A 27,702-nucleotide genomic window follows, 5' to 3' on the forward strand; every position below is an offset into this window, starting at 1 on the left:
GGAGGTCCATGAGATGGAGGAGATGATGGCGGGATGGGAGGTCCATGAGATGGAGGAAATGATGGCGGGATGGGAGGTCCATGAGATGGAGGAGATGATGGCGGGATGGGAGGTCCATGAGATGGAGGGGATGATGGCAGGGTTGAGCCCTTCAAAACCACCTCACATGATGTTTTGTCCCTGCACAGCCCCAACCGGGCGCTTACGGGTGCCCTCAGGTCAGGTCCTGTCACGCGGCGTTTGCCTCACGTGTGAAAAGTTGCTGAGACCCTCGGACAAGCCATGACCCTCGGCCACCCCAGGACCCTCAGGGACATCAGGACCCTCGGTCATGGTGTCCCAACACCATGGTACCCTTGTCCACCCCAGGACCTTCACCACCCCAGGAGCCTTGGACACCCTGGGACCCTCAGGGACATCAGGACCCTTGGTCATGGTGTCCCAACACCATGGTAACCTTGTCCACCCCAGGACCTTCACCACCCCAGGAGCCTTGGACACCCTGGGACCCTCAGGGACACCAGGACCCTTGGTCATGGTGTCCCAACACCATGGTACCCTTGTCCACCTCAGGACCTTCGTCACCCCAGGACCCTCGGACACCCTGGCACACTCAGGGACACCAGGACCCTCAGCAGTCCCATGACCTACAGCCACCCTGGGGCTCTCGACCACCCCAGGACCCTCACGTGCTCCTGGACCCTCACCCAGCCCAGGACCTTCAGCCACCCATACAGGCCATCCCTCCAGCTGTGCCCCCTGCCCCATCACGGGCCACCGTGGGGGGGGGACAGTCACCCCCGTGGGGTGTGGCCGCTAGGGGGCGCGGTGTGGTAGCTGGGGGGGGGTGTGGTGAGACGGTCCGGGGGCGGGGCTTTGCACTCCGTGGGCGGGGCGTAGCGCTGCAGGGGCGGGGCGTGGCAGCTAGGGGGCGTGGTCTCGCAGTAGTGGGCGTGACCTCGCAACTAGGGGCGTGGCTTGGTAGCGGGGGGCGTGGCTTGTCCCTCAGGCCTCTGGGGCGGGGCGGGATGGCGGCGGGGCGGGGCGGGGGGCGGGTCCCGGCGGCGGCGCGGGCGCGGGGCGGGGCTGGCGCGCGCTGCCATGGCGCTGAACCTGAGCAAGAACGGGCGGGCGCTGCAGGAGGCCTACGGGCGGGTGGTGGCGGCGGGGAGCGGCGCGGCCTGGTGAGGGGTGGGGGGGTGGGGGGTGTTAGGGGGGGCCGGGGGAGTGTTTGGGGGGGGGATGTGGGGGTGTTTGGGGGGGATGTGGGGTGTACGGGGGGGGATCAGGGTGTTTGGGGGGGATCTGAGGGGGTGGGGTGGGGTGGGGATGGGGGGATAGAAGCGAAACTGGGATGTGAGGGGTGTCTGGGGAAATCTGGGGGGTGTATAGGGGAAGATATAGGGCTGGGCTGGTGTCTGGGGGGGGATGTGGGGTGTACAAGGGGGATCCGGGTGTTTGGGGGGGGGCGTTGGGGTGTATAGGGGGGATCTGAGGGGGGTGGGGTAGGGATGGGGAGGTAGAAGCGAAACTGGGATGTGGGGGGGTGTCTGGGGGGTGTATAGGGGAAGATATAGGGCTGTGGGGCTGTTTGCGGGGGATGTGGGGTGTACAGGGGGGATCAGGGTGTTTGGGGGGGGTCTGGGGTGTATAGGGGGGATATGAGGGAGGTGGTGTGGTGATGGGGGGGTAGAAGAGAAATCCAGATGCGTGGGGGGGTCTGGGGGAATATGGGGGGTGTGTAGGGAAGATTTAGGGCTGGGCCAGTGTCTGGGGGGGGATGTGGGGTGTACAGGGGGGGATCAGGGTGTTTGGGGGGAGATTTGGGGTGTGTAGGGGGGATCTGAGGGGTGTGGGGTGGGGATGGGGGGGTAGGAGTGAAACTGGGATGTGGGGGCGTGTCGGGGGGGTGTATAGGGGAAGATTTAGGGCTGGGCTGGTGTCTGGGGGGGGATGTGGGGTGGAAAGGGTCAATTAGAGGGTGTGGGGGTGTCTGGGGGGGGATGTGGGGTGTACGGGAGGGATCAGAGGTGTGGGGGGTGGGAGTGTGGGGGGTGTCGGGGGAGCAGGGGGTGTGGGGGTGGGATGTATAGAGATCAGGGAGAGTGGGGTGGGGGTGGGATGTATAGGGGGATCAGGGGTGTGGGGTGTCTGGGGGGGATGTGGGATATATAGGGGGAGTCAGGGGTGTCAGGGGGATGTGGGGTGTATAGGGGGAGTCAGGGGTGTGGGGTTGTCTAGGGTGGGGCAGTGGGGTGTATAGGGGGATCAGGGGTGTCTGGAGGGGTGTGGGGTATATAGGGGGGATCAGGGCTGTAGGGTGTCTGGAGGGGCTGTGGGGTGTCTAGGGATGATCAGGGGTGTCTGGGGGGGTGTGAGATATATGGGGGGAGTCAGGGGTGTCTGGGGGGGCTGTGGGGTGTATAGGGGGAGTCAGGGGTGTCTGGGGGGGCTGTGGGGTGTATAGGGGGAGTCAGGGGTGTCTGGGGGGGCTGTGGGGTGTATAGGGGGGATCAGGCAGTATCTGGGCTGTGGGGCAGGAGGTGTGTGGGGTGGGGGGCCCCTACGGAGCCGTGCGCGTCGGGGCTCTCAGGGCTGCGTGGCCCCCCTGGCTGGGGCAGTTTTTGGGGTGCGCTGCGGGGGGTGCGGAGGAGCCGGCGCAGGAGCTGCGAGGTTTGGGGCGCCGTAAACCCCCGCTTCTGGCTGTGTTTTAGGGCTCTCTTCACTTACGAAGGCAACAGCAATGACCTGCGAGTGGCCGGCTCCGGGGGTGAGTGTTTCAGGGACCGCGTCCCCCCCTTTTACCGCTCAGCCGAGGTTTGGGGGGGGTTTGCAGGGCTCAGCTCACGAGGACTCGCTGCCTTTTGTCCCTGGGTGCTTCTGGGGACATCCAGCTCCAGCCGCGGGAGCCGCCGCTCGCTCCCTCACCCCTCCAGCACGGGGGGATTATTTTTGGTCGGGTTTTAATCCCTGAGCCTGTTCTCAGCCCTCGGCGGTGGGGTGAAGGGCGAGAGCAGTGGCTTGGCTCTGCCTTCCCCTTCCCTTTCGCTTTCCTCTTTTCCAAAGGGTCCAAAATTCAGATCCTTGAACCTTTTTTACGCTCCTCAAGTATTTGCGGCTGCAGCACGATGCAAGAAGGACCACGGAGCCGCATTTCTCAGCCTCCCTCTTCTTTCTTTGCTTCCCCGCTTCGTCACACTTGGTTTTTTTTATAACCCAGCTGCCGGTTCCCCCACAAACGCAAAGCTAAAGCCAGTAGAAAGCCGGGGTGGGTTTTTTTCAGGGGTTTGGTTACCGAGAGGCTGCGGAGGATGCAACCCCCGGGCTCTCCGCTCCTCCCTCCGTGCCCGCGTTAAACATTAACCCGGCAAACACGCAGCGCCGGGGCCCTCCCGACACCCGGCCAAGGCTCCCGGCTTCAAACTTCCAGCCTGAAACTTTTTCCTGGCCAGGCTTGGAAACCAAATTTAGAGCTGAAGCGTAAATATTTAATAGCGGAGGAGAAACTGAGCGCGGGTGCCGCTGCGGCGCAGCACCAGCTCGGCTCTGCGGGCGCCGCCGGGGTTTGGTGATCGGCCGCAGCTCGTTTGCTGCTTTTCAGGGCTTGGGGTGGACCAAAGTAGGAGGAATCGTGGTCTGGGGGGATTTTTTTGAACTGAGAGCACATTTTTTTTGCCTTTTCCTTCCTTTTGTGGTGGTTTTTTTGGCGTACGCTTCGCAGGGCAACGTTCCCGTCGCTCGCCCGTCTCGCACAGCCCCGCTCTGGGCTCTCCTCCTTCATCCCCCAGCTCGTAGCTGAGAGCAGCCCCTGCACCGCCCCGCCCCGTGGGTTTTACACCAGCGAGTAAAGCCTCAGAGCAGTTTTCCACCCGCGGTTGGCCAACGTGACCTTCCCCTTGCGCCAACTTCTCGGTTTCTTCTCGACTTCCCGTCGCGCCGGGCTCAGAAGGTGGGACGGGACCCAGGCATTGCCAGTTCCTCCGCCGCTTCTCGGGGACGTTGCCCATCCACCCATCGAGCTTCTTCCGGCACCGGAGGCGCTCGCCAAGCACGGTTGCGTGTAGGAAGCCGTGGGCAGAGTTTGCACCCGCCTGCTCCGGTTGAAGCCTCTGGGGACACGCGAGCACCTTCCTTTCCCTCCTCTGTCGTCGCTTGTGTTGCGTCATGGACCCGTACGGGGAGTTGTCATTGTCATAGTGAAGGTCTGAGGATGAGGAGCTCCGGCGAGGAAGGCTCGCTGGGGATGGGGGTGTGGGGAAGAGCGGGCTGAGGCTCGGCCCGAACACGAAGGGTCTGAGATACTTCGGTGTAGGACGACGCCAAATCTAACCGGAATAATCTCCAGGAAGGCTCCCAACTCTGCAGGCTCGGCCGTTCCCACCACGTGTAGGTGATCTACTTGTCTTACACCATCTCTTTTTCTCTCCCCGGGGGGTAGATGGTGGCCTGGAGGAGATGGTGGAGGAGCTCAACAGCGGGAAGGTGATGTACGCCTTCTGCAGGGTGAAGGACCCCAACTCCGGCCTGCCCAAATACGTCCTCATCAACTGGGTGAGTTGGTTTTCCTGGGGAATAAATCCCCGTTTCTCCTTTCAATTCGCTCGTGAATCGCCGTTGCCGAACGCTTAGCAGCCAACGTGTCGAATCCCCCCCACCGAGGTGCAACACCCAGGACGTGCCGTGCCCACCCCGGTCCCACCTCCGTGGACGCGGGCCAATGGAGCCTGGGAGGATTCACCTCCCCGTCGCACCCCTTTGGCCCCATGGCTCGGCTGGCAGCGACGCTGTGGGTGAACGGCTCTGAGCCCATCTCGGGTGGGTTCAGTGAAGCACTTGAGGATCAGCAGGAGCTTGGAGCCCTCGTGGAGTGGCCGTTGTCCCCGGGCAGGAGGCTCGGAGCAGTGCTCGCTGCAGAGCGGGGTCTTTTTCATCGAATCATGGAATTGTTTTGCTTGGGAAGGACCTTTAAGTTCATCGAGTCCAGCCATCACCCCAGCACTGCCAAGGCCACCACTAACCCATGGCCCTCAGCACCACATCTACACGGCTTTTAAATCCCCCCAGGGATGGGGACTCCACCACTGCCCTGGGCAGCCTGTGCCAGCTCTTGACAGCCCTTTCCATGGAGAAATTGTCTCTGATCTCCAATCTAAACCTCCCCTGGGGCAACTTGAGGCCGGTTCCTCTTGTCCTATCGCTCCTTTTCTCCAGACTAAACCCCCCCAGGTCCCTCAGCCACTCCTCACAAGCTCTCCAGACCCTTCTCCTTGTGCTCCAGACCCTTCCCCAGCCCCGTTGCCCTTCTCTGGACTCGCTCCAGCACCTCAAGGTCTTTCTTGTCGTGAGGGGCCCAAAACTGCACCCAGGATTCGAGGTGCGGCCTCACCAGGGGGACGATCCCTGCCCTGGTCCTGCTGGCCACACTAGTGCTGGTACAAGCCAGGATGCTGGTGGCCTCCTTGGCCACCTGGGCATGCTGCTGGCTCATATCCAGCCGCCATCGACCAACACCCCCAGGTCCTTTCCCACCAGGCACTTTCCAGCCCCTCTGCCCCAGCCTGTAGCGCTGCGGGGGGTTGTTGTGCCCCAAGGGCAGGACCCGGCACTTGGCCTTGTTGCCCCTCCCACAGTGGCCTCGGCCCATTGCTCCGGCCTGTCCAGGTCCCTCTGCAGAGCCTCCTGCCCTCCAGCACATCCACACTCCCACCCAACTCAGTGTCATCTGCGAACTGACTGAGGCTGCACTTGATATTTCCACACCATAAGCCCCAGTGAAGCCCTCGCCGTGGCCAACGTGGCTGATTTGCAGGCTCAGATCAAGGTGCTGCCATAAAGTCACCCAGGGGTGGGACACTGTAAGGAGGTGCTGATGGTTTCTCTTTGCAGACCGGCGAAGGGGTCAATGACGTGAGAAAAGGAGCCTGCGCCAACCACGTCAGCACCGTAGCGAACTTCCTCAAGGTCTGGTCCTCTTCTCATTGTGTTCCCCTTGGCTTGGTGGGCTCCCAGGCTAGGTCGGGGTCATAGCCTGGGTCCTGTGTGGCTCACGCTGCTCTTTGGGCTGGCCCAGAGACGTCTTGTTTGCAGACCAGGAGAGGCTGGGGGTGACCCCAGCGCTCGGTGCTCCTGCTCCTCCCTTTTCCTTCCCTTGGGAGCTCCAGGAGCATAGATGGGGCCTATCAAAGCGACGTGGTGGATTTAGTGGCTTCTCGAGTCGCCGTGTGTGCTGGCTTTCTCCTTGCTCAGGGAGCTCACGTCACCATCAACGCTCGGGCGGAGGAGGACGTGGAGCCTGAACTCATCATGGAGAAGGTTGCCAAGGCCTCCGGGGCCAACTACAACTTTCACAAGGAGAGCAGCAAGTTCCAGGACTCGGGGCCTCAAGCTCCCGTGGTGAGTTGGTTCCATGAGGGTTTTCTGGTCCCTCTGGGCTGGCAAAGGGACAAGGGGACAGTCCGGGACCACCGTCACCCTGCGGTGGAAGGGGCTCACCGTGGTTTGACGTGGCTGTGGAAGCAGCGATGGTTTTACCCAGGGTTGGTTCCTCCCTTGGGCTTGTTGCAGAGTGAATTGGGGCAAGAGCACGGGGTGGTGGCAGCACCGAGGTGTTGGTGCAGTGAACACGACGTGTGGGTGCGGGAACAGGAGGTGTCACGGAATCACAGAATGTTGGGGATTGGAAGGGACCTCTGGAGATCATCTACTCCAACCCCCTGCCGGAGCAGGATCACCCAGATCATGTCACACAGGAACGCGTCCAGGCGGCTTTTGAATGTCTCCAGAGAAGGAGACTCCACACCCTCTCTGGGCAGCCTGTGCCAGGGCTCTGGCACCTTCACTGTAAAGAAGTTCCTCCTCATATTTATGTGGAACCTCCTGTGTTCCAGCTTGCACCCGTTGCCCCTTGTCCTGTCAGTGAATGTCACTGAGAAGAGCCTGGCTCCATCCTCTTGACACTTGCCCTTTACATATTTATAAACATTCATGAGGTCACCCCTCAGTCTCCTCTTCTCCAAGGTAAGGAGACCCAGCTCCCTCAGCCTCTCCTCATAAGGGAGATGTTCCACTCCCTTAATCATCTTCGTGGCTCTGTGCTGGACTCTCTCTAGCAGTTCCCTGTCCTTCTTGAACTGAGGGGCCCAGAACTGGACACAATATTCCAGATGCGGCCTCACCAGGGCAGAGTAGAGGGGGAGGAGAACCTCTCTTGACCTGCTGACCACATCCCTTCTAATACACCCCAGGATGCCACTGGCCTTCTTGGCCACAAGGGCACACTGCTGGCTCATGGTCATCCTGCTGTCCACTAGGACCCCCAGGTCCCTTTCCCCTACGCTGCTCTCCAACAGGTCTGTCCCCAACTTGTACTGGTACATGGGGTTGTTCTTGCCCAGATGCAGGACTCTACACTTGCCCTTGTTATAGTTCATTAAATTTCTCCCCGCCCAACTCTCCAGCCTGTCCAGGTCTCTCTGAATGGCAGCACTGGTGTGTCAGCCACTCCTCCCAGTTTGGTGCCATCAGCGAACTTGCTGGCAGTGCACTCTATTCCCTCATCCAAGTCATTAATGAATATATTGACTAGTACTGGTCCCAGTACCGACCCACAGAGAATCACAGAATCAATGAGGTTGGAAGAGCCCTCTGGGCTCATCGAGTCCAACCGTTGCCCTGACACCACCATGGCAACTAGACCAGGGCACTAAGTGCCATGTCCAGTCTTTTCTTAAACCCCTCCAGAGATGGTGACTCCACCACCTCCCTGGGCAGCCCCTTCCAGTGGCTAATGACCCTTGCTGAGAAGAAATGCTTCCTAATGTCCAACCTGACCCTCCCCTGGCGCAGCTTGAGGCTGTGTCCTCTTGTCCTATCGTTGGTTGCCCGGGAGAAGAGGCCGACTCCCACCCCGCTACACCCTCCCTTCAGGTAGTTGTAGACTGCACTGAGGTCACCTCTGAGCCTCCTCTTCTCCAGGACAAACACCCCCAGCTCCCTCAGCCGTTCCTCGTAGGTCAGACCCTCCAGACCCTTCCCCAGCTTGGTCGCCCTCCTCTGGACTCGCTCCAACACCTCAACATCTTTCCTGAAGTGCGGTGTTGGTGCGGGGAACAGAATCCTGTTTTTTTCATCGAGGATTGAGACAAACCAGGCTGGAAGTGCCCATTTTCGGCACCGTGCGCATCGTCAGGCTTCCACCAGCCCTTCTTTAAAGTTTGGGGCAAAGCATCACGTTCTAGGAGCTTCTAAAGCGTCGCAGCCTGTGCCGAGCACGGGGCGTTGCGATGGCTCCGTGCCTGCTGCTCACGCTTCTGCCTTTCCCCCCACCCCAGGGCTCCGTCTACCAGAAGACAAACGCCATGTCCGAGATCAAGAGAGTCAATAAAGATAATTTCTGGGCCAAAGCTGAGGTGAGTTGTGCTGCTTCTCCTCTTCGGCAGCCGGGCACGAGGCGCTTGGATGTCGCTGGAGATTTTCTTACCCTCTGCATCTTCCCTCTCTAACCTGGAGTCGGGGATCCAGACCCGTGGCAGCTGCGGGGGCTGGGCTGGCTGCAGAGATCCTGCTGCTTTGGGGTCCAAAGGGGAGGAGGAAATTAATCTTGGAGCAAAATGTTTTTTAAATTCCATCTTTATTTGGCTCCGGGCTGCTGGGATGGGTGCGGGGGCGAGAGGGGCTGGGGCTGCAGCCCTGTTCCCAGTGAACACCCAACTCCGTTGGGGTGAGGGGCTGGTTTTTGACCTTCCTGAGGCTGAAGAGCAGGATAAGCCTGTTCGAGATTTGCTTCCCATTCCTGTTGCTTTACAACGGGGTTTTACAGTGGTTTAATGCCCGATCCTTCAGGTGCCGCGTGCCGGGGGAGCTGCCGCGCTGGCTGGTGGCACGGGGCGGCGTGGCGAGAGCCAGGGGGGGTGTTTCTCAGAGCTGGCGGCGTTAAATCCCCGACGTGACGCACGTCTCTCCTTAGAAAGACGAAGAAAACCGGCGGCTGGAGGAGAAGAGGAGAGCGGAGGAAGAGCGGCAGTGGCTGGAGAGGGAGCGCCGGGAGCGGGAGCTGCAGGAGGCGGCGGGGCGAGAGCAGAGATACAAAGCGAGGTCCAACGAAATCGAAGCCCAGAAGTGAGTCCCTGTTCAGGATCTGGAGCCCATCCCTCCAGCCCATCCTGGAGCTCTCCGGGATCTCTCGGCTTTGCTCTCGGTGATGCTGTGTGCCCTTGTCGCCTGTCTCTGCCGCCGATCCCTGGGGAGCAGCAGGTCGTGTCCGTGCGTCCCCCGATGCTGCAGTTCTGGGAAAACTCCTTCAAGGCAGCGGCTGCGGAGGGGATCGGCCTCGGTTTGCACCGGGGTGGGCTCAGCCCGGCCGCCCCCCACAGCACGCTGCCCTCGGGCCCCGCGATCCGTGGGTCAGAGAACCACAGAATCGGTTTGGATAAAGCTCATCGATCCAACCGTCACCCCAGCACTGCCAAGGCCACCACTAACCCGTGTCCCTCAGCACCACATCTACACGGCTTTTAAATCCCCCCAGGGATGGGGACTCCACCACTGCCCTGGGCAGCCTGTGCCAGCGCTTGACAACCCTTTCCATGGAGAAATTGTCCCTGATCTCCAACCTAAACCTCCCCTGGGGCAACTTGACGCTGGTTCCTCTCATCCTGTCACTCCTTTTCTCCGGGCTAAACCCCCCCAGGTCCCTCAGCCGCTCCTCACAAGCTCTCCAGACCCTTCTCCTTGTGCTCCAGACCCTTCCGCAGCCCCGTTGCCCTTCTCTGGACTCGCTCCAGCACCTCAAGGTCTTTCTTGTCGTGAGGGGCCCAAAACTGCACCCAGGATTTGAGGTACAACCTCACCAGGGGGACGATCCCTGCCCTAGTCCTGCTGGCCCCACTAGTGCTGGTACAAACCAGGATGCTGGTGGCCTCCTTGGCCACCTGGGCACACTGCTGGCTCATATCCAGCCGCCATCGACCAACACCCCCAGGGCCTTTCCCACCAGGCACTTTCCAGCCCCTCTGCCCCAGCCTGTAGCGCTGCGGGGGGTTGTTGTGCCCCAAGGGCAGGACCCAGCACTTGGCCTTGTTGCCCCTCACACAGTGGCCTCGGCCCATCGCTCCAGCCTGTCCAGGTCCCTCTGCAGAGCCTCCTGCCCTCCAGCACATCCACACTCCCACCCAACTCGGTGTCATCTGCGAACTGACTGCGGGTGCCCTCGATCCCCTCGTCCAGACCGTTGATAAAGACATTGGACAGACCCGGCCCCAGCCCTGAGCCCTGGGGACACCACTGGTGACCGGCCACCAGCTGGGTTTAACTCCATCCACCACAACTCTCTGGGTGCTTCTGAAACACGTCATTGAGACCCGTGGCCACTGTTTGTGGGGTGCTGGAGGTCCGGGCTGGCTGGTGAAGGGCTCTGAGCCCCGCAGAGAGGAGATGGCGTGTGCAGGGACCAGCATTGTGCTGATTTCCTTCCTCTCCCAGCCCGCCGTGAGCAAACTCCTCGTCTTGCGTGTTTGTTAACCCCAATTTGTCATTTGTCACCACAGGAGACTCCAGCAGCAGCAAGAGGCAGAGAACAGGGACAAGGAGCAGCAGCAATGGGTGAGCTTTGGCATTGTCCCCTCTATGGCGAGGTTTCTTCACGCGTCCCCCACGACGGAGAGGACGGGGTGCCGTGGTGCAGGCGGGAGGGTGATGGAGGAGCACCCTGAGGAGCACCCTGGGCATCCCTGGGCACTGTCACCACAGGTGGGGGGACATGGGAAGACCCACAGACACGCTGTGACAGGAGAGGGTCCGTGGGCTGGTCCTCCAGGTCTCTTGCTGCAGCCTTGATTTTATTCAATGAGCTTTGATTTCCTTGGATCTGGATTTATATCTCGGCTCTCTTGCGTGCTGCTGACGGCCGGTCCGGCCGCAGCCTTGGGGGAAGGTGGAGTTTAAAACTCTGGGGAAGATCTTGGGGACGGTGGAGGGAACAAAGCCCTTACCCTCAGCCCAGCAAACCTCCTGCATCTCCCTCCCTGATCCATGGGGCTTCCTCCTGGTCACCCTCCATCGTCATGTCTGTTCCTTGTTCCTATTTCTCTGGTCCTGGGGCTGGATGAGGAAGGAGGGGGTGGATGAGGAAGGAGGGGGGTGGATGGGGAAGGAGGGGGTGGATGAGGAAGGAGGGGGTGGATGAGGAAGGAGGGGGTAGATGAGGAAGGAGGGGGGTGGATGGGGAAGGAGGGGGTAGATGAGGAAGGAGGGGGTAGATGAGGAAGGAGGGGGGTGGATGAGGAAGGAGGGGGGTGGATGAAGAAGGAGGGGGGTGGATGAGGAAGGAGGGGGGTGGATGAGGAAGGAGGGGGTGGATGAGGAAGGAGGGGGTGGATGAGGAAGGAGGGGGGTGGATGGGGAAGGAGGGGGTAGATGAGGAAGGAAGAGGGTGGATGAGGAAGGAGGGGGGTGGATGAGGAAGGAGGGGGGTGGATGGGGAAGGAGGGGGCTGTAGCAGACCCTCTCTCGCGCTGCAGAAGGAGCAAGCCGAGGAGTACGAGGCCAGGCAGCGGAAAGGCTTCAAGAGAAGCGAGTCAGTGGAGAAAGCCCAGGTACCGCTGCCAGGAGCTCGGCTCCCCACCTCGGGGTGCTGCCCCCCACCTCGGGGTGCTGCCCCCCACCTCAGGGTGCTGCCCCCCACCTCGGGGCTGTCCTGCCCTGACCGTGGGGGGTTTGCGGGCTCTTCGCCTTCGCAGGAGGCCGCGTCGCTGATAGCGCAGAGGGCGGTGAACCCCCGGGACATCTTCAAGCAGAGGGAGAAGTCGGCGCCGGCGGACGCGGTGACGGGTTCCCAGCCAGGTACGAAGCAGCCAGGGGACCCCGTTCCTCTTCCCAGCACCGGGTAAATCTGTGCACGGGGAGAGCGTGAGGTTGGGACGGGTGCGTTACCCGTGAGAATCACAGAATGTCAGGGGTTGGAAGGGACCTCTGGAGATCATCGAGTCCAACCCCCTGCCAGAGCAGGACCAATCTAGGGCAGGTCACACAGGAACGCATCCAGACGGGGCTTGAAAGTCTCCAGAGAAGGAGACTCCACAACCTCTCTTGGGAGCCCGTTCCAGTGCTCTGTAACCCTTACAGTAAAGAAGTTCTTCCTCATGTTGAGGTTGAACTTCCTGTGCTCCAGCTTGCACCCATTGCCCCTTGTCCCATCGCAGGGCACAAGTGGCAAGAGGTTGCCCCTTTCCTCTTGACACCCAGCCCTCATCTATTTATACCCATTAATCACATCCCCTCTCAGCCTTCTCTTCTCCAGACTAAAAAGCCCCAGGTCTCTCAACCTTTCCTCCTAAGGCAGGTGTTCCATCCCTTCATCACCCTCGTAGCCCTCCGTTGGACTCTCTCCAGTAGATCTCTGCCCCTCTTGAACTGGGGAGCCCAGAACTGAACGCAATACTCCAGGTGAGGTCTCACCAGGGTAGAGTAGAGGGGGAGGAGGACCTCCCTCAATCTGCTGGACACACTGTTCTTGATGCACCCCAGGACACCATTGGCCTTCTTGGCCCCAAGGGCACATCGCTGTCCCATGGATAACTTGTCCACCAGGACTCCAAGGTCCTTCTCCACAGAGCTGCTCTCCAGCAGATGGCCTCCTAACCTGTACTGGTGCATTTTATTCCTCCTTCCCAGGTGCAGGACTCTGCACTTATCCTTGGTGAACCTCATTAGGTTCCTCTTTGCCCAGCTCTCCAGTCTGTCCAAATCACACTGAATGGCAGCACAGCCTTCAGGTGGATCAGCCAAACCTCCCAAACTTGCTGAGAAGACACTCTGTGCCTTCATCAAGGTTGTTGATGAAGGTTGAACGGGACTGGACCCAGCACTGTCCCTTCATCAAGGTTGTTGATGAAGATGTTGAACAGGACTGGACCCAGCACTGATCCTTGGAGGACTCCACTGGTTCCAGGTCTCCAGCTGGACTTGGCACCATTGATAACCACTCTTTGAGCCACATCCCCACCGAGCACGGGGAGCTCTCGTCACACCCGTAGCCAGAGCAACATTTCGTGTGACTTTTTTGTGGTGGTAAATCTCTCGCCGCGGCTGGTTTTAACAGCTGAGGAGGAAGTTGGCCATACTTGGGTTCCGCTTCTCAAGCTTCAATTTCATTTTTTTCTTCATGAAAACTAAATATAGTAATGCCAGAAAGGGACCCTGGTTGCCATAAATCCCACCCTAATTTTTTTCCCTGGCTGAACCAAGCCCAAACTCGTCCCTTTAGAAGAGACCGACCTGATCTATCAGATAAAACCCAGGAAACTGTGAAAACCAAAGCAAAACCGCCTGAGGAAGTCGCTGAGAACACGGGATGAAGGCCTCCTCCTCCGTCGGCTCAGCCTCCTCGAAAGGAGCTCGAATTAATTCAGAATTAGCGCTTTTTATTCCGCGTTAGGAGCATGAACGTGCTTTCCTTGGGTAACAGGCTGGTGGGACGGGATGAAACGGTGCAAAAACATCTTTCATGCTGTTTGAACACCCCGGAGGAGGCCGATTTCTGGGGTTTTCCCCTCGTTTGTGTTAATATTTGATGTTTTTCCATGGAGGAAAGGCAGGCGAACGCCCCGGCGTCGATAAAACCCGCGGGCTAAGGGTAGGCTGAGGCAAGTCTCGGTGTTTATTCACGTAGGGCTTGTCTCGGGAACCCTCCTGCTTGTGTTGGCGTTCGGAGGCAGAGATGGGGGAGATAAGAGCGAGGAGTTTCCTCCTGCTGAAGGAGCTGGTGAATGTCCTCAAGCTCCTCTTCCTCCCCAAAATTATGATTTTTTTTTTCATTTTCGCTTGGCTGCAGCTTGTAACCAGTCGACAAACTGGTTTTCCACAACCAGGGTTATGGGTGGAAAATCCTGCTGAGGAGGAGAACCCCGTGGTGGGCTCCTAAGGCAGCAAAAACCCTCTGATAACACCCTTGGGTGACTTAACTCCTGTGGTTCCTGGGGAGGCTGGAAGCCTGCCCAGCTCCTGCAGCGTGTTTAATCCCTTCTCCAGGCAAACTCCGCAGCCCGTTCCTGCAGAAGGAGGTGAACTCTGTGCCCAGTCCTGCCTCTCCTGCCCGGGATGCTCCTCCAGCCTCTTTCACCCCTTCATCTGCTCGGGGGACACCTCCAGCCTCTCCGGTCCCCGCAGCAGGTACGTGGTTTTGCTTCTTCGCTTCACCGAAGCTTTTCATTTTCCAAATCAGTCCTTAAAATGGGACGTGTTGAGGTCGGGCTCGGCAGAGCGTGAGGAGATCTTTAGGTCAGAAAAGCCCCAGGGGCTTCACCGCCAGCCGGAGGGGACGGCAAGGGCTGAGCATGACGCTGGGGCTGGGGAAGGAGGAGAGTTAGTGCTGCCCGGGGTGAAAGTCCCTTCGGGTCCTTCTCGGGCTGAGCAGGAGGTTCGGTGGCCGAGGGGGTGAGAACATCTCATCCAGAGGGACCTGGACAGGCTGGAGAGCTGGGCCTGTGTGAACCGCATGGAGTTCAGCAAGGCCAAGTGCAAGGTCCTGCACGTGGGTCGGGGCGATCCCAAGCACAAATCCAGGCTGGGTGGAGAATGGATTGAGAGCAGCCCTGAGGAGAAGGACTTGGGGTGATGGGTGACGAGAAGCTCACCATGAGCCGGCAACGTGCGCTGGCAGCCCAAAGCCACCCGTGTCCTGGGCTGCATCCCCAGCAGCGTGGCCAGCAGGGCGAGGGAGGGGATTCTGCCCCTCTGCTCCGCTCTCGGGAGACCCCCCTGCAGTGCTGCGTCCAGCTCTGGGGCCCCAACAGAAGAAGGACACGGAGCTGTTGGAGCGAGTCCAGAGGAGGCCACGGAGATGCTCAGAGGGCTGGAGCCCCTCTGCTCTGGAGACAGGCTGAGAGAGCTGGGGCTGTTCAGCCTGGAGAAGAGAAGGCTGCGGGGAGACCTTCTAGCACCTTCCAGTGCCTGAAGGGGCTACAGGAAAGCTGGAGAGGGGCTTGTTACAAGAGCATGGAGTGACAGGACAAGGGGGGACGGTTTTAAACTGAAAGAGGGGAGATTGAGATGAGATCTGAGGAAGAAATTCTTTGCTCTGAGGGTGGTGAGACCCTGGCCCAGGTTGCCCAGAGAAGCTGTGACTGCCCCCTCCCTGGCAGTGTTCAAGGCCAGGTTGGATGGGGCTGGGAGCAACCTGGTCTGGTGGAAGGTGTCCCTGCCTGTGGCAGGGGGTTGGAACAAGATGGGCTTCAAGGTCCCTTCCAACCCAAACCAGTCTGTGATGCTGTGAAGTCGAAATGGTTAAAAACTGAGCACTTTGAGTCACGAGGTGCAGCAAAAAGTTTCAGCCAGAAACAGATTTTCTTTGGTGGAGCAAAACCAGTGGTTGTTTCCGAGCAGCTTGTTCCTGTTTGCTGTCCCATCCGACCCCAGTGACTGGCGGCCAGGGACAAGCCAAAGGCCAGGGATGAGCTGGGGGTCAGGGACAAGCTGGGGGTCAGGGATGAGCCGGGGGCCAGGGATGAGCCGGGGGCCAGGACGGCCGTGCAGCGGTGGTCCCCAATCTGCTGTCACCACTAGATGCTGCTCTTGGCCAAGGCCAAGCCATCCCCATCAGCCATGGTCCTCACCACCAGGAGCAGCTTGGAGCTGGTTCACCTTCAGCCACCTCATTCCTTTCCCCATCGGAGATCCTGGATCTCTCCCTTGTCCTTTTTATCGTCCCTAAACCCCTCCTTACCCCATGGCTTGCTGTCCCCATCCCCTCTGCAGGACAGGAGACCCAGGGGACATCCAGCTCATACCAGACATTTGGTGACACTTCATCCCACAGCAGGGACAGGGGACAGGGAGAGGTTTCAGTGGTGGTCATCGTGGTGACGTACCGTGTGTTTCGTTTGCAGGACGAGACTCTGGGTACGATTCCAACGTCCCCGTTTCTCATGGGGAAGAGACGAATCTGTACGAGGAGCCACCAGACCCCTCGGCCATCTATGAAGAACCCCCTCAGGTTGGTGCGTGGAGAAGGATAGAGGACCCCGGCACCCATCCCGCACCCTGGGGTGCTCCGGCTGGTGTCACCGCCCCCGTCCCCGGGAGGGGACAACAGGGGAAGCCTCTCATCAGCCTCTTTGCCAAAGGGTTTTCTCCTCTGGAGTAACGAAGCCCGAGCTACTGGCACGGCATCGTTCACACCAGTAACTCCTCTTCCTCTCTTCTTTCTCGAAGGAACGAGTTGACGACGCCAAATACGATTACGCGGTGGAGTACCAGCAGCCGCCGGACCTGACGGGGAAGGGGCTGTGCGCGCGGGCGCTCTACGATTATCAGGCTGGTAAGACCCTCAGAGCTCTTTCCCTCTTGAATTGGGGGACCCAGTTTGAACTGGGGGAGCCAGGCTGAACCGGAGGACCCAGTGTGGTCCCAGAGAGCTGGACTGGAGACATCACGCGTCGTGCCGGGCGATGCCACGGCAGATAAAGCATCTCCCACCCACACTGGAGATGGAAAAACAAGATCATCTTGAGTGCCATCGTGGGGCACGTAGGGGACAACCAGGCGATCAGGCCCAGTCATGGGTTTATGAAAGGCAGGTCCTGCTTGACCAACCTGATCCCCTTCCAGGACAAGGTGACGTGCTTGGTGGGTGAGGGGAAGGCTGTGGATGGTGTCAACATGGACTTGAGTAAAGCCTTTGACACCGTCTCCCACAGCATCTCCTGGAGAAAGTGGCTGCTCATGGCTAGGATGGGTGGACGCTTCACTGGGTAAAAAATGGCTGGATGGATGGCCCAGTCACCAGTGGTGTCCCCAGGGCTCAGTGCTGGGGCCGGGTCTGTCCAGTGTCTTTATCAACGATCTGGACGAGGGGATCGAGGGCACCCGCAGTCAGTTCGCAGATGACACCGAGCTGGGTGGGAGTGTGGATGTGCTGGAGGGCAGGAGGCTCTGCAGAGGGACCTGGACAGGCTGGAGCGATGGGCCGAGGCCACTGTGTGAGGGGCAACAAGGCCAAGTGCCGGGTCCTGCCCTTGGGGAACAACAACCCCCCGCAGCGCTACAGGCTGGGGCAGAGGGGCTGGAAAGTGCCTGGTGGGAAAGGACCTGGGGGTGTTGGTCGGTGGCTGCTGGATATGAGCCAGCAGTGTGCCCAGGTGACCAAGGAGGCCACCAGCACCCTGGCTTGTATCAGCACTAGTGTGGCCAGCAGGACCAGGGCAGGGATCGTCCCCCTGGTGAGGTTGTACCTCAAATCCTGGGTGCAGTTTTGGGCCCCTCACGACAAGAAAGACCTTGAGGTGCTGGAGCGAGTCCAGAGAAGGGCAACGGGGCTGGGGAAGGGTCTGGAGCACAAGGAGAAGGGTCTGGAGAGCTTGTGAGGAGCGGCTGAGGGACCTGGGGGTGTTTAGCCTGGAGAAAACTCGCAATAGGACGAGAGGAACCGGCCTCAAGTTGCCCCAGGGGAGGTTTAGGTTGGAGATCAGGGACAATTTCTCCATGGAAAGGGGTGGTTTTAATCCCCCTCCCTTGCTCTCGTCTCCTTCCAGCCGACGACACCGAGATCTCCTTCGACCCGGAGAACATCATCACCAACATCGAGATGATCGACGAGGGCTGGTGGCGCGGTTACGGTCCCGACGGGCACTTCGGGATGTTCCCCGCTAATTACGTGGAGCTCATAGAGTAAGGGGGGGGGTTGGAAAGGGGGTGACGGGGGGACCAGAGCCGCTGCGTCCCCTCCCCGTGGGGAGCGCGTGGCTCCTGCCTCATTCCAAACGCCGCGTGGGTTTTATTTCTTCTTGATTTTCGGGTTTCCAAGTGCCATTGTCCTGCTCTCCTCCGCCCTCTCCCGTCCCCTCGCCCTCGCTCGGGATGAAGGCTCCGACCCCACCCTGCACCCCCGCAGCGCTCATCTTCCTCCCTCCGCTTCGGAGCGTCAATTCTCTTCCCGGGCTGAAGGAGGGGATGAAAAATCCCTTCATGGGGCGTTTTCAGGGAACAAATCGCCTCCTCCCGCCCCGACCCCACGCTCCCGCCCGCCCCGTGGCCTCGGAACCGCCATGGCCGCCGCGGAGAAGCCGCTTTCCCCGTTTTGGCTCGCTGGTGGAGCTCAGCACCGCGACTTTAACATCTCCCGGGGGCTTGATGTCACCCGGAGAGCCGAGAGCTGGCTCCGCAGCACCTAGTGGAGGTGTTGAGCACCCACCAGGGAGGCTGAGCACCCAAAGGGGATGCTGAGCACATGGTAGAGCTGTTGAGCACCCAGCAAAGATGCTGAGAACCCAGCAGAGATACTGAGCGCCCATCAGGGATGCTGAGTGCTCGGTGGGGTGCCCAGCACCCAGCAGGGATGACAAGCACCCATCAGGGATGCTGAGCACCCACCATTGAGGCTGAGCACCCAACAGAGATGCTGAGCACCCATAGGGGATGCTGAGCACCCATCAGAGATACTGAGCACCCAAAGGGGATGCTGAGTACTCGGTGGGGTGCCCAGCACCCATCAGGGACGACAAGCATCCGTCAGGGATGCTGAGCACCCAGAGGTGATGCTGAGCATCCAAAGGGGATGCTGAGTACTCGGTGGGGTGCCCAGCACCCATCAGGGACGACAAGCATCCGTCAGGGATGCTGAGCACCCAGAGGTGATGCTGAGCACCCAAAGGGGATGCTGAGAGCTCCAGGGATGACAAGCACCCGTCAGGGATGTTGAGCACATGGTAGAGCTGTTGAGCAGCCAGCAAGGAGGCTGAGCACCCACCAGGGATGCCCAGCACCCAGCTGAGATACTGAGCACCCACAGGGGATGCTGAGTGCTCAGTGGGGTGCCCAGCACCCATCAGGGATGCTGAGCACCCATCAGGGAGGCTGAGCACCAAGAGGGGCTGCTGAGCACCCAACAGGGATACTGAGCACCCAGAGGTGATGCTGAGCCCATGGTAGAGCTGCTGAGCACCCAGCAAAGATGCTGAGCACCCATCAGGGAGGCTTAGCACCCACCAGGGATGCCCAGCACCCAGCAGAGATACTGAGCACCCAGAGGTGATGCTGAGTGCTGTGGGGTGCCCAGCACCCACCAGGGCTGACAGGAGAAGACCCAGTGAGGCCAAAGCGGGCGGTTTGGGATTATTTTTTTAGCGCAACCCCTGAGCGTGGGGCCCCCCCCACCCCCCCCCCCCCATCACCCCAAACTCACTGTGAACAAGGAAGAGCCCAGCTGCCACCTTCCCCCCACCTTGTTGATTTTCTTTCCTTGGTGTCGCTTTAGAAGTAGCTGGGGCACCCATGGGTGCTGGGGGACGCGGTGGCACCTCCGAGCCCCGTTCCCTCGGGGGTCCCGTGGGCTCCGTCCCCACCGCTCGCTCCCCCCGTGCTGTCCCCATCCCTCCCGGTGACAATAAAAGGGCTTTTCTTTGGTGGTGGAGCCAATCGTGCCAGTCCCAGGGCAGGAATTGGGGTGAAATACGGGTGGTTTTGGGTGGCCCCGGGGGTGTAGAGGGGCTTTGGGGGGGGGGGTTGGGGACACGGGGGGTTTGGGGACACTGAGGACATCGGGGATGCGGGGGCTGTGGAGATAGGGGGGTGGGGACACCAGGGACATGGGGACACGGAGGTTGTGGGGACACGGGGATGAGGGGACCTTGGGGATGCGGGTACCAGGCGTGCAGGGACAGCAGGGATTTGGGGACATGGGTGGTTTGGGGACGTGGGGACACCAGGGATGTGGGGACACTGGAGGTGTGAGGACACGGGGATGAGGGGACACCGAGGATGTGGGGACACTGGGGGTGTGGGGACACTGGGGAAGTGGGGACACCGGGGATGTGGGGACACCAAGGATGTGGGGACACTGGGGACGTGGGGACACCGGGGGTGTGGGGACACCGGGGATTTGGGGACACTGGGAATGTGGGGACACCAAGGATGTGGGGACACTGGGGGTGTGGGGACACTGGGGATGTGGGGACACCGGGGATGTGGGGACACCAGGGGTGTGGGGACACCAGGGATGTGGGGACACCAGGGGTGTGGGGACACTGGGGATGCAGGGACACCGGGGATGTGGGGACACCGGCGATGCGGGGACACTGGGGACCCAGGGCTGGCAGCCAGGCGGGTGCCACAGGACACCTCCCACCTCTCCCAGCCGCGTCGGGGCCGGGCGCTCACCTTGGCACCCATGGGTGCTGCCAGCCCCTGGGGACATCGTATGGCAGTGGGCATCACCCTGCGGGGCACTTGTGACACAGGTGGCCCCGTGGCATGCCGCGTGGGGTGGCATCACGCCACAGTGCTGGGGACATCGGCCACCGCCACAGCCCCCGTGCTGTGTCCCCTCTTGTCCCCAGCCTTGCCCATGTCCCCGCCCCGTCCCCAGGGCTGGCACTGCACCCGGAGCAGCGAGACACGGGGCTCAGCAGCGTTTATTCACCAGGGCAGGGGATGGGGGGGGACACGCGTGGGCACGGGGCTGGCATGGAAATGGTGTGGGCATGGGGACAGCACGGGGGGTGGCACAGGAATGGGGGTGGCATGGGCTTGGGGATAGCACAGGGATGTGAGTGGCATTGGCACAGGGACGGGGATGGGGGTGGCACAGGGATGGCATGAGCAAAGGCACAGGGATGGCACAGGGATGGGGATGGCACGGGGACGGGGATGGGGATGGCACAGTCACAGGGACGGGGATGGCACGGGGACGGGGACAGGGATGTCATGGCGATGGGGATGGCACAGTCACGGGGATGGGGATGGCACGGGGATGTGAGTGACATTGGCACAGGGATGGGACGGGGACAGGGATGTCATGGCGATGGGGATGGCACAGTCACGGGGATGGGGATGGCACGGGGATGTGAGTGACATTGGCACAGGGATGGCATGGGGACAGGGACGGGGATGGCACAGGGATGTGAATGACTGGCACAGGTATGGGGATGGTACAGGGAGGGGGACAGGGATGGCATGGGGACAGGGATGGGGTGGCACAGTCACAGGGATGGGGATGGCACAGGGACAGGGATGGAGATGGCACAGTCCCAGGGACAGCTGAGCCGGGCACAGGCAGCAGCGGGGAGCTGGCAGAGCTGGCACATCCTGGTGACACCCTGGTGCGGGCGCTGGCCCCGCGGGCACCCGGTCCCTCACTTCCAGCTGGTGAAGAACTGCTTGAAGAGGGGCGTCTCGCGGCCCTGGGGCAGGATTTCCACCTGCGGGGGCAGGGAGGGGACGGGGACCAGGATGGGGTGACATGGCCCATGCCAGCCCCCGGGTCACCCCCTCGCCGCCGGCACCCACCTGTGTCCGGGGCGAGTGGCCCATGCGGGCGATGACCTCCTCGGCCACTTTCAGGGCCGCCTGGCGCTCCTGCTCGTTGGCCTTGCGCCCTGCGGGTGGGGACGTCAGCGCCACGCTGGGGGTGGCCCCTGTCCCCGCGTCCCCTCCCCTGTCCCCGTCCCCGGGGCACCTTTCCAGACGTAGACCTTCCCGCCGGCGCCGTTGTCCAGCACGAAGCAGTCGTCGGAGCAGAGCAGGCTCTGGCTGAAGGGGCTACTGGCGGCCACCTGGCTCAGGGCCATGCGCCCCGTCGCGTCCGACACCTGCCCGTGGACGGGACGTCACCGCAGGGCCACCACGGGGTCCCTTGGTCATGCCCAGCCCTGTGTCCTCCTGCACAGCCACTGCAGCATTCCCCAGCCGTGCCCTGCCCCAGGGCCACCATGGTGTCCCCTGGCCATCCCCAGCCCCATATATCCCTTGGGGCCACCATGGTGTCCCCTGGCCATGCCCAGCCCCATATATCCCTTGGGGCCACCATGGTGTCTCCTGGCCATGCCCAGTCCCATATAGCCTGTGGGGCCACCATGGTGTCCCCTGGCCATGCCTGACCCCATATAACCCATGGGGCCACCTTGGTGTTTCCTGGCCATGCCCAGCTCCATGTGCCTTTCCTAGGGCCACCACAGTGTCCCCTGGCCATCCCCAGCCCCATATAACCTGTGGGGCCACCATGGTGTCCCCTGGCCATGCCTGACCCCATATAACCCCTGGGACCATCACAGGGGCCCCTGGCCATGCCCGACCCCATATAACCCATGGGGCCACCTTGGTGTCTCCTGGCCATGCCCAGTCCCATATAGCCTGTGGGGCCACCATGGTGTCCCCTGGCCATGCCTGACCCCATATAACCCATGGGGCCACCTTGGTGTCTCCTGGCCATGCCCAGCTCCATGTGCCTTTCCTAGGGCCACCACAGTGTCCCCTGGCCATCCCCAGCCTCATATACCTCTGAGGGCCACCATGATGTCCCCTGGCCATGCCGAGCCCCATATATCCCTTGGGGCCACCATGGTGTCCCCTGGCCATTCCCAGCCCCATATAACCCCTGGGGCCACCACAGCATCCGCCAGCCGTGCCCAGCAACAGGGCCACCATAGTGTCCCCTGGCCATGCCCAGCCCCATGGCCACCACGGTGACACTCAGCTCTGTCCAGCCCTGGTGCCACCGTGGTGTCCCACAATGGCCTTGCCTTGTAGAGGACGGCTGCCCCCGCGTTCTTCTGGTCGGCCACCACGTCCTCCTCAGGGCTGCCCTCCTGCAAGGTGGGCTTGGGGCCCAGCACCTGGTGGGTGAAGACACAGGGGGTGTCACAGAGCCACCCCCAGGGACACTTGGGTCCCCTTCTCCTCCTGGGGGGGACATTGGGGCCCCGATGCACCTGGAGCATCTCAGGTGGCTCCTCGCCATCCGCCACGATCTCCAGGCGAGCCTTGCCACCCCGCTCGCCGTCCCGGATGGCCGCCGCCAGCTCCTGCGCCTTGTTGCGCTCCAGCACGTTGCACTTGGCCCCACACCACACGAAGAGGGTCTGGGGACAGGGACAGTGGTGACAGAGCCATCCCACCTCCCCTGGGCCACCGTGGTGGCCCCCAACCCACCTCACCCAGGCTGAGGATGAAGGAGTCACTGGGGTTGAAGCTGGTGCAGGGAGATGCCTCAATGGGTGAATGGACACCCCAACGGATGGACACCTCCATGGATGGACACCCCAACAGATGGACACCCAGAGGGACAGACAGACACCCAGATGGACAAATGGATGCCTCAGTGGACAGATGGACACCCAGGTGGACAGACAGATGCCTCTATGGACAGGGGGACACCCCAACTGATTGATGGGCACCCCAAGAGACAGACGTCTCCAAGGACAGACACACCTATGGATGGACAGATGCCCCAATAGATGGCCACCTGGAAGGACAGATGGCCACCTGGAAGGACAGGTGGAGACCTAGAAGGACAGATGGCCACCCAGAAGGACAGATGGCCACCTGAAAGGACAGATGGCCACCTGGAAGGACAGATGGAGACCTAGAAGGACAGATGGACACCTAGGACAGATGGCCACCTGAAAGGACAGGTGGCCACCTGGAAGGACAGATGGAGACCTAGAAGGACAGATGGCCACCTGAAAGGACAGATGGCCACCCAGAAGGACAGATGGCCACCTAGAAGGACAGATGGACACCTAGGACAGATGGAGACCTAGAAGGACAGATGGCCACCCAGAAGGACAGATGGCCACCTGAAAGGACAGATGGCCACCTGGAAGGACAGATGGAGACCTAGAAGGACAGATGGACACCTAGGACAGATGGCCACCTGAAAGGACAGGTGGCCACCTGGAAGGACAGATGGAGACCTAGAAGGACAGATGGCCACCTGAAAGGACAGATGGCCACCCAGAAGGACAGATGGCCACCTAGAAGGACAGATGGACACCTAGGACAGATGGAGACCTAGAAGGACAGATGGCCACCCAGAAGGACAGATGGCCACCTGAAAGGACAGATGGCCACCCAGAAGGACAGATGGCCACCTGAAAGGACAGATGACCACCTGGAAGGACAGATGGAGACCTAGAAGGACAGATGGACACCTAGGACAGATGGAGACCTAGAAGGACAGATGGCCACCCAGAAGGACAGATGGCCACCTGAAAGGACAGATGGCCACCTGGAAGGACAGATGGAGACCTAGAAGGACAGGTGGCCACCCAGAAGGACAGATGGCCACCTGAAAGGACAGATGGCCACCCAGAAGGACAGATGGCCACCTGAAAGGACAGATGGCCACCTGGAAGGACAGATGGAGACCTAGAAGGACAGATGGACACCTAGGACAGATGGCCACCTGAAAGGACAGGTGGCCACCTGGAAGGACAGATGGAGACCTAGAAGGACAGATGGCCACCCAGAAGGACAGATGGCCACCTGAAAGGACAGGTGGCCACCTGGAAGGACAGATGGAGACCTAGAAGGACAGATGGAAACCTAGAAGGACAGATGGCCACCCAGAAGGACAGGTGGCCACCTGAAAGGACAGGTGGCCACCTGGAAGGACAGATGGAGACCTAGAAGGACAGATGGACACCTAGAAGGACAGGTGGCCGCCTGGAAGGACAGATGGAGACCTAGAAGGACAGATGGCCACCCAGAAGGACAGATGGCCACCTAGGACGACAGATGGCCACCTAGAAGGACATGTTGCTCTTCACCCCGCACCAAGCGAGAAGGTTCTGGGGGACAGGGTGAGGGCCAGGGGTGACAGGGCCAGCAGTGACAGGGCCACCCGTCCCACCTGGCCCAGGTCGAGGATGAAGCAGTCGCCGGTGTTGAAGCTGGCCCAGCGCAGCTCCCGCTCGCTCGCCCGCACGTTCTTCTTCCCCTTCACCTGGTAGAGCTTGTGCACGGGGCCGGCGCCGGGACGGGTGGGCCTGAACGCAGAGTCCACGCCGCCATCCTGCCGGCACGGGGGTGCTGAGCACCCAGCGGGGGGCCCAGCACCCAACGGGGATGACAAGCACCCAGCATGGATGCTGACCACCCACTATTGAGGCTGAGCACCCAGCAGAGATACTGAGCACCCAGAGGTGATGCTGAGCACCTGGTAGAGGTGTTGGGCACCCAGCAAGGATGCTCAGCACCCATCAGGGATGCTGAGCACCTAGAGGTGATGATGAGTGCTCAGTGGGGTGCCCAGCACCCAACAGGGATGATGAGCACCCAGAGGGGATCCCGCATGTCCAGTGGGGAATAAGCGGGGTGGTGGGCACGATGAGCACCTGGTAGGGACGCTGAGCACCTATTTGGGATGCTGAGCACCCATCTGAGATGCTGAGCACCCATTTGGGATGCTGAGAGCTGAGTGGGATGCTGAGTGTCCAGTAGGGATGCTGAGCACCGGGGGCACCCCAAGCACCCATCTGGGATGCTGGGCACCTGGTAGAGAAGTTGAGCACCCAGCAGAGATATTGAGCACTCAGAGGTGATGCTGAGCACCCAGATGAGATACTGAGCACCCAAAGGGGATGCTGAGAGCTCCATGGGGTGCCCAGCACCCAACAGGGATGACAAGCACCCATCAGGGATGCTGAGCACCCATCTGAGATGCTGAGCACCCATTTGGGATGCTGACAGCTGACTGGGATGCTGAGCACCCAGTAGGGATGCTGAGCACCAGGAGCACCCCAAGCACACATCCGGGATGCTGAGCACCTGGTAGAGGAGTTGAGCACCCAGCAAGGATGCTGAGCACCCATTAGGGATGCTGAGCACCCAGATGAGATACTGAGCACCCAAAGGGGATGCTGAGAGCTCCATGGGGTGCCCAGCACCCAACAGGAATGATAAGCACTCATCAGGGATGCTGAGCACATGGTAGAGCTGTTGAGCACCCAGCAGAGATGCTGAGCACCCATCAGGGTTGCTGAGTGCTCGGTGGGGTGCCCAGCACCCATCAGGGATGCTGAGCACCCAGAGGTGATGCTGAGCACCCAGATGAGATACTGAGCACCCAAAGGGGATGCTGAGCACTGGGCCACCCCCAGCACCCATCTGGGATGCCAAGAGCCTGGTCAGGATGCTGAGCGCCAGGAGCACCCCCAGCACCCATCGGGGACACCCAGCGCCCGTACCTGGTAGGTGACGCCGCGGGGGAAGTACTCCATGAAGACGTCGGACTCGTTGCCCTGCGCCTCGCGGTGGGTCACGGGGCGCTCGCCCAGCAGCGCGTTCAGCTGGGTGGAGAGGAGGGCGCAGGCCCCCTGCTCGTCCCGCGAGGAGTCCCGGCCTGCGGCGACAGCGCTGAGCCCCCGCCCCCACCCAGCACCCATCCCCTGTGCCCCCCACCCAGGGCTCACCCATCCACAGGTGGAGGTGGGCTCGCTCCTCCGGCCCGTTGTGGAGCACCAAGTAGGCGTCCCCCGAGAAGAAGACACCCCACGTGGCCTCGGGGACCTCCACCGGGCGCAGCTTCTCCACCCGCCAGATGTGGAGGCCGGGGTGGGTGGCGGTGGGGCCGAAGGGGGAACCGCTGCGGGGTGAGGGGTGGGGTGAGGCTGGGGGGGTGGGTGAGGAGGGTGGGGGGAAGGTGGGGAGGGGGGTGGTACCTTTTGGGGAGTGCGGTGTACATGGTGTCAGGGAAGGGGGGCTGGATGGACCTGGGGATGGAAGGACACCATGAGATGGAGAGCAGAAGGGAGATGGACACCCCAACAGACACCCAGAAGGACAAACAGACACAAACAGACACCCAGAAGGACAGATGGACACCCCGACAGGGAGATGGACACCTCAGTGGACATGCAGAAGGACAAGTGGACACCCCGATGGACACCCAGAAGGACAAGTGAACATGGCAATGGGCAGATGGACATGTAGAAGGACAGACAGATGCCCCTACAGTCACTCAGAAGGACAGATGGACACTCCAATAGACAGATCAACACCCAGAAGGACAGACAGACACTCCAACAGACACCCAGAAGGACAGATGGACACCCCGACAGGGAGATGGACACCCCAATGGACACCTAGAAGGACAGACAGACACTCAGAAGAACAAGTGGACACCCCAATGGACAGATGGACACCCTGAAGGACAGACAGATGCCCCAACAGACACCCAGAAGGACAGATGGACACCCCAACGGACACCTAGAAGGACAAGTGGACATGCTGATGGACAGATGGACACCCAGAAGGACAGACAGATGCCCCAAGAGACACCCAGAAGGACAGATGGACACCCCAAGAGACACCCAGAAGTACAGGTGGACACCTCAACAGGGAGATGGACACCCCGACGGACACCCAGAAGGACAAGTGGACACCCTGATGGTCAGACAGACGCCCCAAGAGACACCCAGAAGGACAGACAGACACCCCACTGTACCCCAGCATCCATGGGGGAGGACAGACGGACACACCTACAGACAGACAGGGGGAACCCCGAGGGATCGGTGGCGCGTGGAAGGACAGACAGACACCCCGAAGGACACCCAGACGGACACCCCAACAGCCACGACCTCCCCGACGGGCGGACAGCCGGACACCGTGACGGACTGACGGACGCCCCGATCGCTGCGGCCGGACAGACGGACGCCCCAGACCCGGAAGGCGGCAGCGGCGGTGACTCAGGCGGCAGGAAAGGGTGGGGACGGGGGGGGGACACATGACACGGGCTGGGGGCACCCCGGGGGGGGCACGTGGCCACGGGGACCCCCCCCCTGCTGGGACCCCTCCCACCCTTCCAAGTCCCCCCTACTGGGGGACACCCCCCACCCCACTGGGACCCCCCACCCTCCTGGGGCCCCCCCCCCCACCCCACCCTTCTGGGACCCCACCCAACTGGGGCTGTACTGGGAATGGGGGGGGGGCTGT

General features: G+C 61.2%; 2 protein-coding genes across 4 annotated transcripts; one reads left to right on the plus strand and one right to left on the minus strand.

Moving 5' to 3' along the window:
• Positions 1–1,101: 1,101 nt before the first annotated feature.
• DBNL (drebrin like) lies at positions 1,102–19,397 on the plus strand. Its single transcript, XM_068421334.1, has 14 exons — positions 1,102–1,184; positions 2,715–2,770; positions 4,439–4,551; positions 5,887–5,961; positions 6,247–6,393; positions 8,331–8,408; positions 8,966–9,117; positions 10,545–10,599; positions 11,517–11,591; positions 11,736–11,838; positions 14,026–14,166; positions 15,882–15,988; positions 16,207–16,312; positions 17,526–19,397. The coding sequence occupies exons 1-14, from the start codon at positions 1,102–1,104 to the stop codon at positions 17,663–17,665; spliced, it is 1,431 nt and encodes a 476-aa protein (XP_068277435.1). The 3' UTR covers positions 17,666–19,397.
• A 989-nt stretch (positions 19,398–20,386) lies between these two features.
• Positions 20,387–27,421, minus strand: CAPG (capping actin protein, gelsolin like). Of its 3 annotated transcripts, none has more exons than XM_068421457.1 (10): positions 27,348–27,421; positions 26,430–26,480; positions 26,181–26,353; positions 25,956–26,110; positions 24,620–24,781; positions 22,698–22,847; positions 22,509–22,601; positions 21,446–21,578; positions 21,277–21,365; positions 20,387–21,188 (listed from the first exon to the last, which is right to left on the minus strand). In XM_068421457.1, the coding sequence occupies exons 2-10, from the start codon at positions 26,450–26,452 to the stop codon at positions 21,123–21,125; spliced, it is 1,044 nt and encodes a 347-aa protein (XP_068277558.1). In that variant the 5' UTR covers positions 26,453–26,480; positions 27,348–27,421; the 3' UTR covers positions 20,387–21,122. The 3 variants fall into 3 exon arrangements, with proteins under 3 accessions (XP_068277558.1, XP_068277557.1, XP_068277556.1); XM_068421456.1 differs by having other exon boundaries at positions 27,253–27,421; XM_068421455.1 differs by having other exon boundaries at positions 27,249–27,421.
• Between the last annotated feature and the right edge of the window lie 281 nt (positions 27,422–27,702).

The sequence above is a fragment of the Nyctibius grandis genome, chromosome 33 (assembly GCF_013368605.1).
Source record: "Nyctibius grandis isolate bNycGra1 chromosome 33, bNycGra1.pri, whole genome shotgun sequence".
Lineage (NCBI taxonomy): Eukaryota > Metazoa > Chordata > Aves > Nyctibiiformes > Nyctibiidae > Nyctibius > Nyctibius grandis.